The 15,545-nt window shown below is 43.9% G+C and overlaps 2 protein-coding genes across 4 annotated transcripts in view; both read right to left on the reverse strand.

Annotated features, from left to right (window-relative positions):
* LOC128380911 (neurexin-1a-like) overlaps positions 1-2,503 on the reverse strand; it is a 60,703-nt gene extending 58,200 nt beyond the window's left edge. For 2 of the 3 annotated variants that reach the window (XM_053340792.1, XM_053340794.1), the window contains exon 1: positions 1,771-2,503. In XM_053340792.1, the coding sequence (XP_053196767.1) occupies positions 1,771-2,503 (733 nt within the window). The remainder of the gene's footprint in view (positions 1-1,770) is intronic. The other variant, XM_053340791.1, reaches the window with a different exon arrangement.
* Positions 1-15,545, reverse strand: part of ptprea (protein tyrosine phosphatase receptor type Ea) — a 424,624-nt gene that overhangs the window by 247,623 nt on the left and 161,456 nt on the right. The gene's annotated exons all lie outside the window — the stretch shown is intronic.

Here is a 15,545-nt window from a genome sequence, read left to right on the forward strand (position 1 = left end):
ATGAGCATATTGCAGCAGCCACCCTCCCAACCTGCTTGGAAAATTAAGACCAGCGGTCAAGACAGCCGTTCTTGCCTCGAGTATGCCCATCATACATATGAACATACGTGCACACTCACCACCACAAACATGTAAATATAGAAGATTAGTGTGACAGCCACGACGCCTAAAGACACTAACAGACGAGATACAGCTGTGCAGCAGGAGCACGGGGAAGGCGAGGGGGGGGGGGGGGGGGGGGGGCTAGAGCAAAAGATTGGAGAGCAGCAAGAGCGAGGACAGAGAAACACTCCTGGCATGAGGTCTCCCAATTAGTTCTGTCTCCATGGTAACCTAGGCCATCTCACTGTCCACTAAATGCTATATGGTGGATGGCTAAAGGGATGTGTGATGCTGACAGCGGTACTGGGTCGAATGTAAGGGTCAGGCCAGTGACGAATGGTGGCCACACAGCAAGGCCATTCTGCCGTTTTTGGCAGATGCATTTGCGTCATTAAATAAAATCAATCACAGAGGCAATGCTGACGTCGAAAAGGAAAAACCAAAAAAAAGAAATACAGTAGTTAAAAGTGCTATTGATTAAGAATGCAGATTTGCTCTGTGAATGAACTGAAACAAATCTGACGACACACACAACTAAGCAGGGGGAAATGAAAGCATTTGCAGTATTGGCCATAACAAGGTAGCGGAGTTCATTAAGCAGCTGTTTCTTTTTTGTAATGGCCATCATTACTGTGCCCTGTATATTGGCACTTACATTGACCAAAGGCTTATTTGACAACATTAACGGGAGGGTTTTCTGTAGGGTTGAGGTATTAAATCATTTATTTTGCCTCTTCTTATAAAGCATATACAAGTTATATATTTTATGTAAGGCTGTTTATTGTTACAGTTCATATTTATAAAGTACTACTAACAGGACACTACTGCCTCTTTCATAATTCATAAGACACAAAACACTTTACACACACACACATACACAAACTGAGCATTTTAACATGCTGTGAGCTATTCAAATTAATGGCAGGCAAAAGATTGTACACACTTCATTTCAGCTCCCTATGTATGTTACCTGTGAAGGCCATCTCCAATCAATGCAAATCCATTAACACAGGCAGCCAGGTGTCAGGCATGTAACAACCACTGATTTCCAGCCTCTTAGCCTAGTTCCAATTAAAGTCTCTCAACACGAGCCAGCAACCAAATCCATAATGGATCTATATGGTTATTGTGTTTTGCCAAACACATCAGTTGAGCCCATCAAGGCTTTCACGCAGTCAGCCAGGTAAGGCTTTTCTCTCTTTCAGGAATTTGTCTCAAATCTCAAGACTCTCCAGCTTCACGGTCTGAATGCAGCTCAGAACAGCTGTTCAAGCTCAAGCTCAAGCTCTCAGCTCCATCTCCACTACACTAGCTGTACTTCTTGGGAGGGGGCTTAGCTCTGACTTGTGGAGGTACATACTAAACTGTGAGTCATTGGCAGCCATAAGAAATCAATATCAAACATAATCAGTATGCATGTCTTGCACTGTTTGTGAAGGCTGCTGGTCCATACACACCTACTGAACACAGCAGTGAAGGTGTGAATGAAAAATACATGTCTACACTGAGGGACCTGGTGTTTGAAATCAGACGTATAAATGTGGAAATATATATCCAGAAAAGTAGCTGTGTGTGTGTGTGTGTGTGTGTGTGTGTGTGTGTTTATTAAAGTGTGTGCATGTAAGGAATGGGATGTATATGATGGGTCAGCATGGTTCTAGGCCTTACCTTCGCTGCAGTCGTTGCCTTGGAAACCCGTGTCAGAGCAGTCGCAGACGGCCTGGTCGTTGACCACGCTGCACACCCCTCCATTTTGGCACTGGTGGTCCGGCCCACATCCAGGTGTTACTGTGACACCCTCTGAGCTGTCCAGTGTCACTAGTGAGCCATTGATGCTCACCGCCGTGATCCAGCCACGGAAGGCAGGGTGTTCCCGCACCGACGGAGAGGTGAGACGCAGGGGCGAGGAGTGGAGCTCTGGCGTCACCCCGCCCATAAAGGTGTGGCTGAATATTGTCATGTCTCTTCTCTTGCTCTTCACCTGTGCCCATCCCTCTTGTCGCCCGTCCACCTCCAAAGTGGTGTTCCTCCAGTCCCGCTTGACACGCACTGCATGCCAGTGCCCGTCACTAACCGCCACGCCTGACTGCAGCTCGGCCGGCTCAGCACAGAAGATAGAGAAGCGCAGGCGGAGGTGGCCGTGGAGGAGCAGCAGCTCCAGGAAATCGCAGAAGCCCTCATCATCCAGGTAGAGCAGCAGGCCCTCCTGGCTGTGAGTCCGCAGGCTGAAGCTCAGCACACTCTCGCAGCAGGCGTTCCACACCGGAAAACGCCCCCACTGACTGGAAACACCTCCAAACTCCAGGACCTCCCCTTGGGCCTGGCCCCCCACGCTGCACAGGCACAGCCCCAGGAAGAGCAGGGGGGCCGCCACCCAAACACACACTGCCATCACACTCATACACACACTCGCGCTCACACTCACACACACAGGAGATAGAGGCTAGAGCAGGCTTGTTCCCGCTAGCCTACAGCTCATTGTGACAACTGTAGGGCACTTCGAAGAACACTTTCAGGTGCACCCTGTTTTCTTGATCGTCCTCTTAACAAGGGAAGGCTCCTTTGATATACAGCTCCAGTGGGGAAGGGGGTCAAACAGAAGCTCCCTCCATCCTTTCAGCACACTTGGGGCATCTTCTTCTGCCTTGGCCTGGTGTTTGTGTCTTCTCTGAGATGTTCTAATGTCTTTTCCATTCAGTCTTTCATTCTTCACTTCTGTCATATGAGATTCCAGGTGTGTGTGTTTGTGTGTACATCTGTGTGAGTGTTAGATACGTGACGAATAGGATGTGAACTCCATCTTTGTGGCCTAGATAGGGCCTTCTCCCCCATGCAGGCAACTCCCCACGGAGAGTGTGTGTGTGTGTGTGTGGCTCACACACTGGTAATGGAGAGAAATGACACCGTCATAGCAGAATTTTCTCCCCCTCCTCCCTGTCTTAGTAGGGCAAGACTTAAAGTGTGTGTGGGCAAATATGTGTGTGTATGTGTGCGCATGTATATGTGTGCGCGCGAATGAGGTATGTGTGTCTCTCACTGCCGCGTCATCACTCTCTCCAGCGACCTACAGAGAGAACAGAGACGGCACAATCAACCAGGGTCACACACACGTAAACATGCACGCACAAACTCTTGGCGCACGCGCAAACACACACACACACACACACACACACACACAGCATACACAAGCAGAGCCTGGTATTATTTTCAAATTACTCTCTTGTGCATTTTGTGCACATGCACACACACACAAACATTACATTGTCACATTACACATTTAAGGCCTAAAATTAAGTCTGTATTCAAATACTGAACACACACAATAAAATCCTAGCATTTACTTCACACAGCTCACACAACTACTCAAGATTAGAGCCTATAGGCACGCACACACACATACACATAGACATACACAAAAAGCAGCTCCTCCATAGGGCTCCCATCATGCCGCAGGAGATTTTTTTATAAGGTGGCATACCTTAACTAACTGCCTTAACGCCATAAAGCATATTTTTAAATCACTTCTGAAACTTAAGTACATGCTAAACGAAACCCTTTACCACCAATGGCGTTTGTCTTTTTGTGTCATTTTTTATTTGTAATGGGGGGTGAGGGGGGGTCAATAACGGTAAACGGTGGCCACCTCGCGGCACCGAAAAGGATGCTGTGAGCTACATCACAAAGAGCGGGAGCAGCACCGGGCGCTGCGGCGGATGACTCAAACCGCCTCGCTTTATCGAATTAACGGCTTCCCGAGCTCATTTTTAACAAGTGAACACATTCACACTCACTCACACACACACATACACATTGGGTGCAATTAAACACACAGCGGGCTACACTCATAGTTTCGGACATCACAGTTATTGATAGACTGGGTGAATGAATGCGGTTGAAATATCGATTCTCGATTTGCGGCCATAGCCTACCTCCTCTTTATATATTTTATTTTTCTCTTGCTCGCAACGGGGTTCAGTCATCACCTGCGCCCAGTACTTGCACCGGTAATACGGTAATTACTTTTTTCCCCCCTTAAATTATAATTGACATCACTACCTGAACCGGTGATGTGGCAGCCTCGCCCCGGTAAATAATATAAAAAAAGACAAAGCCAAGAGCGGGTTTTCCTCAATGGAGACACATAGCTTACAGCATATATAAATATATATACATATAGGCTAGAAAAACCGACCGACCTACCTCGCCTGCATCCTGTGGGTCCGTGGCAACAGTGCCGCGCGCTCCTCATCGATTACCCTTCCCATTTGAGGAGAGTCTCAAAGCCGCGAGAGAGGAGAGAGCAGCCGCGCACCTGGTGGTAGGTCTACCGGACAGGGACAAAATTATCACGGGCTCGCCTCCAGGCTACAAGGTGGTATTGGTCTCCCCCTCGCGCTCTCTCTCTCCCTCTCTCTCTATATAGCTCTCCGTCCCTCTCTCTCGCGCTCACGGTCTCTGTCTGACTCTCTCTCTCTCTCTCTCTCTCTCTCTCTCTCTCGCTCTCTCTCTCTCTCTCTCCACTCTCTTGAATAGGAAAAGGTGCAGTCTGATGCTCTCCGCGAGACTCGGCAGAGGGAAAGTCACGTGGTGAGAGAGACCTAGAGCAAGTGTGTGTGTGTGCGTGCGTGCGCGTGTGTGTTGGAGAGCGATGGAGGGAGAGGATGGGTTCTCCGCGAGACCTGGCAGAGGGAAAGTCACGTGGTGAGAGAGACCAAGAGCAAGTGTGTGTGCGTGCGTGTGTGTGTTTGTGTGTGTGTGTTGGAGAGCGATGGAGGGAGAGGATGGGCGGGGCCGCGCGCTGCTGCAGCACCTTGGACAGCGCGCGCTCAACAGCCAGCACGAAACAGAAACGCAATTACCGGAGGCAGAAAATACGGAGAGAACCGCGGTAGATCCGAATGATTAAATCCGTGAGTGACAGACGATGGCCTTTACCTCTCTTGCGCCACAGGAGCGAGCGCAGGAAGACAGCGATTCAGTGAACTGTAGGGGGTAAGGAGGGTGGACAGAATGAAAAGGAAAACAGCGACAGGCCGCCTCAATTTACATATCTCTCTCTTTCTCACTCTGTTTCTCCTCCACGTACACATATGCCACACGGTTACGCTCACTTATAGAGAACAGTATGTGTTTCCAACTTTGTGGCAACAGATTAAAAGGGTTGGTTTACAATTTTTCAAGTCTGTCCTAAAACTACAGTAAGATGCCCAAATGAACACTGACACGTTTTTCCCTTGCTGTAATCATCCCTGCTATTTACAAACGACCAATTAAGAGATCCCTTCATGATGGCTTTCAATGTAAGTGGTGAGGGACAAAATCAACAGTCCTCGCTCTGTGCTTATCTGAAGCTAATGTGAAGCTTCAGCCGTTCAAATTAGTCAAATCAAGTCAATGTGTTTCAAAGTTGCTGTCTTTCCAGTGCCAATTTCCCTCCGTTGGTTATAATGTCCATTTTATCTGACTAACTCAAAGAGCTGAAGCCTTATATTATCTTCAGGATATTTTCAATACATTTTTGAGGATTTTGTCCCTCATCAGTCATCACTTACATTGTAGGTGCATTAAATGGGGACCTTCTAATGTCGAGTATACACCAGAGGATTGAGTTCAGAGAGTAAAACCTTTTAATGTTCATTTGGGCACCTGATTGTTTGATTTGAAAAACTGAGAACCTATCCTTTAAGGTACACCTTCCTGTTTTTACATGCCAATCCCCCCCAAGTACAAGGTCCAGGTCCATAAATAAATGATTCCTCAGTTTGGTGTGGACAAACAGATCTCACCCTCATCTAACATCTGAGAGATGAACTGTAACTCATACTGCGGGCCCAGGTCTCATCAACCAATGATCAGCACTGAACATCACTAATGTTCTTGTGGCTGAATGGGGGGAAATTCCTGCTGCCAGGTAGCCATACAGTATACTGTATAGTGTACAGTCAGATTGAGGTTTGTGATCTGTGTGGTTTATATTATATGTAAGGTCAGGTATTCATGCATATCTCCTTCATTTGATTCCTGTGAGCTGCATGTTGCTTCAGTTAGTAGGAGAATCAGATATGTGTGTTATGTTCAAGTGTCCACATACTTTTGGTTATGTAGTTTATTTGCATTGATGCTATATTGCTACATGTGCACATTTTTCAAATATACTGTACACACAAACCCATGCAAGATCAGCAGCAAACACACACACACACACACACACACACACACACACACACACACACACACAGGGCTGTTTTCCAGCCTGTCCCAGGGAGGTACTCCAGCTGTGCTGAGCCCAGCTCAGAGGTGCTCTCCCTGGGCTCCCTGGGCCAGCAGCTGCTGCTGCTTCTCTCTCTTTCTCTCTCTCTGTCTCTCTCTCTCTATGACTAGCCAGCACAGCTGCTTTACTCCTTTTACTTTGCTTTACTACTCACCTTCATTGAGTGCTGTGACGTCGAGTAGTTTTGCAACCAAAGACTAAGGCCTCCTTAAAAAAGAACGATCCTGACCTGATCTGAGATGTCGATTCAAGATGCACTCTGCAGGAAAGATAAATGGAACAGTATTTATCACTTAGTGATGTGCAGCGCTCAACTGCACAAACATACATTATTCTCATCTTTGTACAGGAGTTGTCATCTTTATCTGTGTCTGTTTGCAGGGGATTCTCCAGTCTGTATCAGCTGTTGGGTGCTATGAGATATCTGCTTATGTACGTATTTACTCTAGCAAGGCAGCCAACTAGTAAAGAGGCAACTTTAATGGTTGAGTTAGAGTGTATCTGTATGACCATACAGCTGGAACATGAAACAGATTCAATAGATATTAAAGCAAACTGGGTTGACCACCAAGAGCAGCGCTGGGTTGAAGAGGGGAGGTCTGTGCATGCAGTTCTGCACACGGCCTTGTGTGTATTCGTATGTGTGAGGGGAGTGTTAGAAACAGAAGAAGGGAGACAGAGACAGGGAGGAGGAGGTGGAGTTACTATGGAAACTATCTCAGCATCAGCACCTGGTTTCCCATTGGACTGACCACCACCACCACTCCTCATACCCCTCCAAACTGTACTCCTCTCTTCCCTCCTCCCCATCCTCTCTCTCCCCCCATCCCCAGGCCAAGCTGACCTTTTGGACCAAATGGCATTATCAAATAATAACGTTCTTCCATCACTTCCCCGTGCAATGAAAAGCACCACGGAAATTTCTGGTAGAAACACATGTTTTTCAGTGTAGAGGACAAATGTGCACAAACAGAATGTAAAATTCACATTATTATCTGTTCTAACAAAATTAATGTCGATGTGGTATTGTAAGTGATAGTGATTTTAATTATGCAGCCCATATATCAATGCAGAGAGTAGACAGGAGTCCAGGATGTCTTGTATTGAAAAGGTTTATTTGCTTGGCCAAGGAGAAACGAGCGAATGATCAGTACACATTATTACATGCTACTGACGCTTCCTTCAATTCTGAAGTTTTCCCCTCCGGGGATAGACTTTAAACCACACAGATAATGCCCATGGTTTGAGCCATGCCCAAATATGGACAGATCCAACACATCTACGATATACAGAATTTAGTGTACTGGTCTATAGACAAAACATTGCTTAGACAACACTCAGGACCTTTGTCCTACATCCAACACTATATCAAACTTCTGACTCCAGCTGCCTCGACTCCATTCAGGGAAAACAGTCAAACACATATCTGACCTCGGCTGCTATAGCAACCCTATCAGAAATGGCTCCTGTTTTCCCCAAAAGGAGCAGACACACAGAGACAGTGTCTAAACCCTATCATTTGGTGAGGCCTTGCGATGACCGCACCGCCTAGTTTGACCCAGTGCATATTAATGATGGAAAATTCCCTAACAGTAAGTATTGATTGATTCTTTCACATTTTGCTCAGTGAGAGATTCTAAACTAGAAAATGTGGATCTTAACCAGTAATTACTGTCTGTTATTGATCAATACATGTGTTCCTTTCTTCAAATACGTGAAGAATCTCCCAGTACACAAATATTATCTCAAAGAATTTCCAAGAGATGAATGTCAGTACCTTGAAAGAAGAAAGTGTTAAATTGCTGCACTACAATCATGAACAAAACTACTCTTGATGAAAACATTTTCTTTTAACAAAAATGGCTTGATGGTATATAATTATGACGATGAGATTCTTTTAAAGATATTCTAAAATACAGTATATTCCCATTTGGGGAGAAAATCCACTCTGGGAGAAGTAATTGCTAAATTACAGCAAAACTCGCTGATTGATATCCTTTGTGGCCTTTGTTGGAGTAACCGCGGACATAATTATCTGCAATAATTCTGAAAGATTGAGCGGTGAACTTCAGGTAACTGCTGTTTTTCAAATGGATTTCAGAATGAACCTTCTTTGTAGCCGATTAAGATAAAAACGAGCAAAATGGTCAGGCATAATGGAGGCCCGATTCAGCATGCTGCAGAGCAGGTTATCTGTTTCTACAAGAGCCATCAAGGCGTGATGTGATGCATCATCAGTCTGTAAGAGGCACAGGAAAATGCATTATACCATGAGCATTTTAAATTGCTGCGACTCTATCAGCCAACATTAACCGTGACAGATATGGGCCGCCTCTGATTGCATTAGTCTTTATTGAATGATGAAGCGGAGGAGCTCCATTCTGTACATTCCTCCAACCATGTTTGTTCTTCCTCTGCCTCTTCTCACTTCCCCTCTCCCTTCCTCTCTCTGACAGCCTGACAGCAGGCAGTGACCCCTGACTCTTTGCCTACTCAGCAGAGAGAAGGTCACTGTATATGTGTGTCTGGGTGTGTATAGCTATTTTCTTTATATATTTGTGCGTGTGTGCAGGAGCGCTTGTGCAGGGGGTAATATGTGTCTGAACTGCCAGCAGAGAGAATATACAGCCAAAAATAAAAACTCATCTGTCAGCATCCAGTGGGTAAGTGTGTGTGCGTGTGTGTGTGTGTTTGTGTGCCCATATTTTTGTGCTTGCATTTATGTCAGTTTGTGCTACAGTGTTTGGAGCTGAGCCTGAGACAGTGAGATTTACCTAGTTTGTGCTGTGAATGGTGACAAACAGCACAGAGGGGGGGTGAAGAAGGGAGGAGCTGAAGTGCCTCATGTAGAGAAATGTCAGGTTTTCAAAGGTGATATGATATAATCAGTAGCATTATACCATACTTGGAAGACTTTCTTTTTCATTTTAAACACAGTATTTACAAGTGTGGTACGAGCATATGATTAGACGGGTATCATATTATGAGTCAGAAGACACCCCTGCTGTCATTCCTACAGAGAGGGTGGTCTTTGTGTAGATACAAATATGTGTATCTCTGTGCATGCGCATAAGTGAGTTAGTGTGTGTGCGTGAGTGTGTTTGACAGGCAACCACCCTTTTCTAAATGAGATTAAATGGGAGGTTTGTCTCTAATCGTGTTGTAATGAGTTTCTGTGTAGCTCATACATTTACTAATTCCACTTGCCAATAGTGCAAACAGCCACGTGTGCATATGTGTATACGTGTGTGTGTGTTTGTGTGTGTCTCTGTGTGTGAGGTAGGAGAGGTCACCTCCCTGCAATCTTACTCTCATTTATAACAATAGCACTGACCTGTCCTCATCAAAGGATTGCAATTTCTAAACACAAACAACATTATGTGCACAAACATGCACACACGGACACCCCCACACACTCGTGCACAGGCGCACACATACACACTAACACACGCACGCAAGTAAAACACACGAGCAAACGTGTAGTCCATCTGCGTATGGATCTGTGTGTCATTAGAACTCTCAACAGGCATTAGTATTGATCATCTGACCAGCAGATGGAGAGTGACCGACAAGGACCAAACAAAGCCTGACTGAGAGTGTGTGTGTGTGTGTGTGTGTGTGCGCGCGTGAGGAGACTGAATGAGGAGAGCGGAGGTGTGTGTGTCAGGGTGAGCTTGCTTACATGTGTGGCCAAATGGGAAAAAAACTCAAGATCCATAGGTCATTAAAGTCCTCACACCACTGATTTACCTTCATGTGAGTGTGTGTGCATGTGCAAATCTTCGTCTGTGCTCATCAGAACGACCATAAATCTTGACCTGTGTGCTGCTGTGTGTTGTCATGGCAATGTAGCCACTCACAGCCTGCGGCTCTCCATGCCCTACAGTTTGGGGTCAGGGGTCAGCAGTTCTGTACAGTGGAACAGACTTTCAGAGCGGATAATGAACAGGAGAGCCAGTAACAAGGAACACATCATCACCTAATAGATAGATAGATAGATGGATAGATAGATAGATAGATAGATAGATAGACAGATAGATAGATAGATAGATAGATAGATAGCAGTGCAGCCTACTTGGAGTGTAGCTGTGCTCTGATACTAAATAAAATAAGTAGAATAAAAATAGAATTTTAAAACTTTAAGGGAAGATATTGCTATTAATGTGCAAATGAAATGTAAATTGTCCATTGTGTATTGCAAATTAAATGTAAAATGTCCTGTGTGCATTGCCTTGGAGGAGTCTCTCTTCTAGACATAGTGGGGAATGGGAGTGATTGTAGATGGCTATTGCGGTGGGCGGTAGGTGAGGAATGACCTCCTGTAACGGTTCTTATTGCAGAAAAGCTGAAGGCACTCTGTTGTCTGACTTGAAGGTTGTGTAGGGGGTGTATAGTGAATGTGGATTATGTTGAGCAATTTGTACAACATCCTTCTCTCCACAACCAATAAGAGGCTCAGAGCAGTCCCCAGTACAGAGCCTGCCTTCATTATCAGCCTTATAAGCACACCTTTCACCTTTGAACTTTTACCCTTTGGCCTCCAAAATGTCATAATAGCTGCACAGCACGCAAGAGGAACACACCATCGCCCCTACTGCCTGAAGCTACGTATACCTCACAGAGCAAAGATCGGATTAAATAAAGTGGATACACCTGCATACTTGGCCACATATACAGTAGAGTTCACACACACACAAATCATGAGTAAACCCCAATGGGCTTTCAACCACCATATGGCCAAAAGTATGGAGACGCACGCAACATGTATGATAGACATGAAGACATGTCACAGCAGGTGTAAATGACAAATTCAGTGTTCTGGTATTGAGCATGCTGGCACACTGTCACACTGTCACGGCTTACTGGGACGCTTTGTTTTGCTAATGTCATTAGTGTCACCCGTGCTTTTCCTGCTATGACAACTCAAAACGTCTGCTACGGGAGAAAAAAAACCCTGTTTTTGGCATTAATATGCAGCTGTAACAGCCTGCACTCTTCTGTGAAGGTTTCCCACAAGATTTTGCGACCTGGCTGTAAGGATTCGCTCCCATTCAGCCACAGGAGCATTAGTGAGGACAGGCACTGTCTTGCAAAGTTCCAGCTCATCTTTAAGGTGTTGGATGGGGTTGAGGTCAGGAAAAACATTTATTTATGGTCCTTTCTTTATGCATGAGCGTATTGATATGTTGAAACCAGACAGGGCATCCCTCAAAACGGTTGCCACACAGTTAGAAGCACACTACTGTCTAAAATATCACTGTAAGCTGTGGCATTAAGAATTCTCCTCAGACCTGAAGTAAACACGATATTGATTATTTATATGATTTCACACAGGAAGTTCCCCATTTGTGTGCGGGTGCAGGTATGTGTACTATGAGCTCAGGCCAGAGTGGAGCGGGGCAGCATGAATTAGGAAGTGTGAGCAGGGAGAGGAGGGTTACTATGACAACGGGTGGTTGAGGTGGTGGTGGGGGATGTTCCAGGTGACAGTAAGATCGTTGAGATGCTAATTGTCCATTTTCAATCCTCCATAAAGTTTAACAGCCACTCTGCCTCCACATGTTATTCTAACTCAGTCACAGAGTATACCTCTGGGATGTACAGCTATTCCTCTGTCTCTTCCCTCCCTCTCTCGTTTTCCTTTATAATGATGACACCCCATCCTCCCTTCACACCCCTTCATTTCCTCCTCTTTCCTCCTTCCATCACTGGCAGGGAGAGGGAGACTGTGTAAATATCAGAGACGATCTGGAGCATATGTTTGCATCTCTCAAGAGGCCAACCAACACCTGATCATCAGACTCTCTTTCCATCCATCCCTCTTGCACTCTCACTTTCATTTGCCTCATCCTTCCTCTCCTTTTTTATGCCCATCTCCCCTCTCCTCATTTCCTCCTGTCCAAATTCATCTCCCTCCAAGTTCCCTCTCCATTTTTTCCCCCACCTCCTCCTCCTCCCGCACATTCCCTGCTGTTTATCTCAACCGCTGCTCCCTCCCAATGCAGTGCATTTAACCACTTTGTTCCCCTTTAAGATAAAGATAATTAAATCAGCAGCTAAATGAGAGAGAGTGTGCTGCTGGCGTCACCATGGTAGCGCTTTGATGTTCTATTTCAGCACGATAGTATCAACATCAACTCATCAGTCCCAAACTACTGTTGCACAGCCTCGCACACAATTACACACATATGCACGATTTATACATTCACACCCCACATTCCTCCTACTCCCTCACACCTTCTCACCCTCCTCTTACAATACGCACAAAGACAGATTTGACATGCTAAGCTCTACTGTCTTAGGTCTTATTTCCTGTCATCCAACCACAGCATTCTTTACTGTTGATCTCACCCACTTCTCTTCCCTCTTTCCTTCCCCCTCCAGACTCTCCATCTCTCTCTCTTCTTCTAATCTTATGCCTCTCTCTCTCTCTTTCTCTCCCGCCTCCTTCCTCCCGATCAGCAGGTTGCTAGGCAACTGTGCTCCATTGATCTAGAGGAGCACGATGACAAGCTCCCATAACTGTCATGAAAACACACACTAACACACACACACACACACATATGAACACACACGTAGTTACTGGAGATGTCTAGTAGCACCTTTAGAATGAAGGCGTCTTCGCTTATCTGATAAGGACAAGGAACGGGAGGAGAGAGGGAGGAGGGACAGAGTGATACAAATGACAGAAGAGGAGGAGGAGGAGGAGAGAATGGCTCTTTATGTTGCATACCTACTCATACCCTCCCTCCCTTGTATCCATTCTCATTCCCCATTTCTTCATTTGGCTTTCACGTGTAACCCTTGCCATCCCTGGAAAACAATTACTTTCTGTGGTGGCCTGGTTAAATTTCTGATGTGACCCATCACACAGTCATGGCCACCTCATCATCACAAGCTACAAACTGGTTCCTTTCCATTTGTGGCTCAGCTTCAGTACTTATTACACACGCTGTCACAAGAGAAATGAAACAAAAGAGGAAATGGTGCAGGAGGAAACGGAGGTAGAGTCTTTATATGGTGATAAGTGGTGACTGGCTGTGGTGTAAAATGTATATATTTTAATTTACAGATAATGCAAATGTCAATATGTGCCTAAATAATTTAGAGTGAAAAATTATATTGGTGTCAGGTTTAATGATGCATTTGCTCATCATAAAACATGTCATAAAAGGACTTTCTAAAAAGGAAGACTGGCTCGGACTAATCAACATTCAGTTGTAATTTCTGGTTTCAAAGCATTAAGACTGAAGTTAAGTAAACTGGAAAAACATCTTTACAAATGCAGGAATAAGATTACTTTACATAGACCAATATGTTAAATGAAATAAAGCAATTTCGGAAATATGCAACAGTTAGATAAGAACATAAGCACTGTTGCATTTTGTACACTAAATATGAAACGACAACCAGGACCAGTTAGCTTACCATAAAGACGAACCAGGGGAGAGAAGCTCTGTCCTGAGTTTTAAAAAAATCTACTGACTAATACCTCTAATACCCACTAATTACACATTATCTTTTCATCTAGTTCTTGGCATGAAAGTGGATAAACGTACTTCCTAATATATCAAAAATGTGATTGGTTTTTCTTGGAAAGCTGCCTAAAGTGTTAATATTCTCAGGGCATTCAAAAGTAGGTGATGTAAGATTATGTTACAATCAGCTGAGTTGAGAACACATGATCCACATTTCAAACTACAGGGATGACAGTCAGTATCTAGATCAGTGACAGGGGAAATACATCAATCTTTCATCATTATAGTAGCTGATTACTAATTTAAAAAGAACATAACTCTATGCGCTACAATTTCCTTTCATTCCCTCTAGTGCTTTATCAAAACCATGTCATTGTGTTCATGGTGTGCTTTGTGCTATATATCTAGTCAGTAGTACGCTGACTAGATGCATCATTTTCTGGTCTTTCATGACAGCTTTCTTCCATATACTTTCTACTCACAAACATAGTCGGGACAAAGAATACAATGAAATGCACTGATGGCATGATTACGGCTGCAGCTAATCAATATCTTAATTATCAATGAATCTGTTGATTATTTTATTGATTTATCAACTAGTTGTTTGGTCCATGAAATGTCAGAAAATGGTGATCTCAAGTCACTGTTTCTCAAAGCCCAAGGGCACAACCTTGAATGTCTACTTTTGTCCAAGTTTACAGTCCATAACCAAAACATACTCAGTACTAAATGATTTTAAAGCTAATTATTATTTTATGCTGCAATCTTATATTTAATGCTCTATTATAGTATTTTATTTCTCTCTTTCTATTTTTCTGTACTTTGTTTTTATTATTAGTGTGGGGGGTGAGGGGTTAATTGTATGTTTTAATGTTTCTCAAATTACATGTTTTTCTGTTTTATGTAAAGCACATTGAGTTGCCATTGTGTATGAAATGCGCTATATAAATAAAACTGCCTTGCCTTGCCTTGCCTACTATATAGTAGACTAAATAAACAAAGAAATATTCACAGCTGGGAAGCTGGAAACAGATTTTTTTTGTAAACAACTAATTGATTACCAAAATAGTTGGCTATTAATTCAATAATTGACAACTAATAGACAAATTGTTACAGCTCAAGACATAATATTGATTTTCCCATCTTTGCTTGACCATTTTATCAAATGGAGTTGGGGCTCACATGTACACTAAGTCAATTTATGTTGCAATTTATGTCCAAGAGCTGGGACCTGACACAATTGAAGTAAAGTCTTGTATCTATAAAATCACAGCTACCAATGTGATAGTCATACAACTAACCATCATTTATGTGTCACAACACTATACTATACTATACTATACGTGCAGAGCATACAGAGCCCTTGAGTACTGTTTCAACCCTGTAGATTAAACACAATGCAATTTCAAGGAGGCTCCTCACAAGGCTGAGGTATATGGAAGAGCAGGTCAGTATAGTAGACTAAAAGCAGGATCTCAGGATGAAAGGGAATTCCTCACTATGAAATGAAATAAAGTTAGAAGTAAAAATTGTTAACTTACTATCAAAGAAAAGCTTTAAGACAAGGAAAAAATTAGAAAAATTACAGCTAAATGATACAAATTTACCTACTGTGAATGAAAGAAATGGGACACAATGGGATGCAAAATATGGACCGTCTTGTGGACGTAAGAAAGAATACAAGAAATATGTTG

This window comes from Scomber japonicus, chromosome 20 (genome assembly GCF_027409825.1).
Source record: "Scomber japonicus isolate fScoJap1 chromosome 20, fScoJap1.pri, whole genome shotgun sequence".
Lineage (NCBI taxonomy): Eukaryota > Metazoa > Chordata > Actinopteri > Scombriformes > Scombridae > Scomber > Scomber japonicus.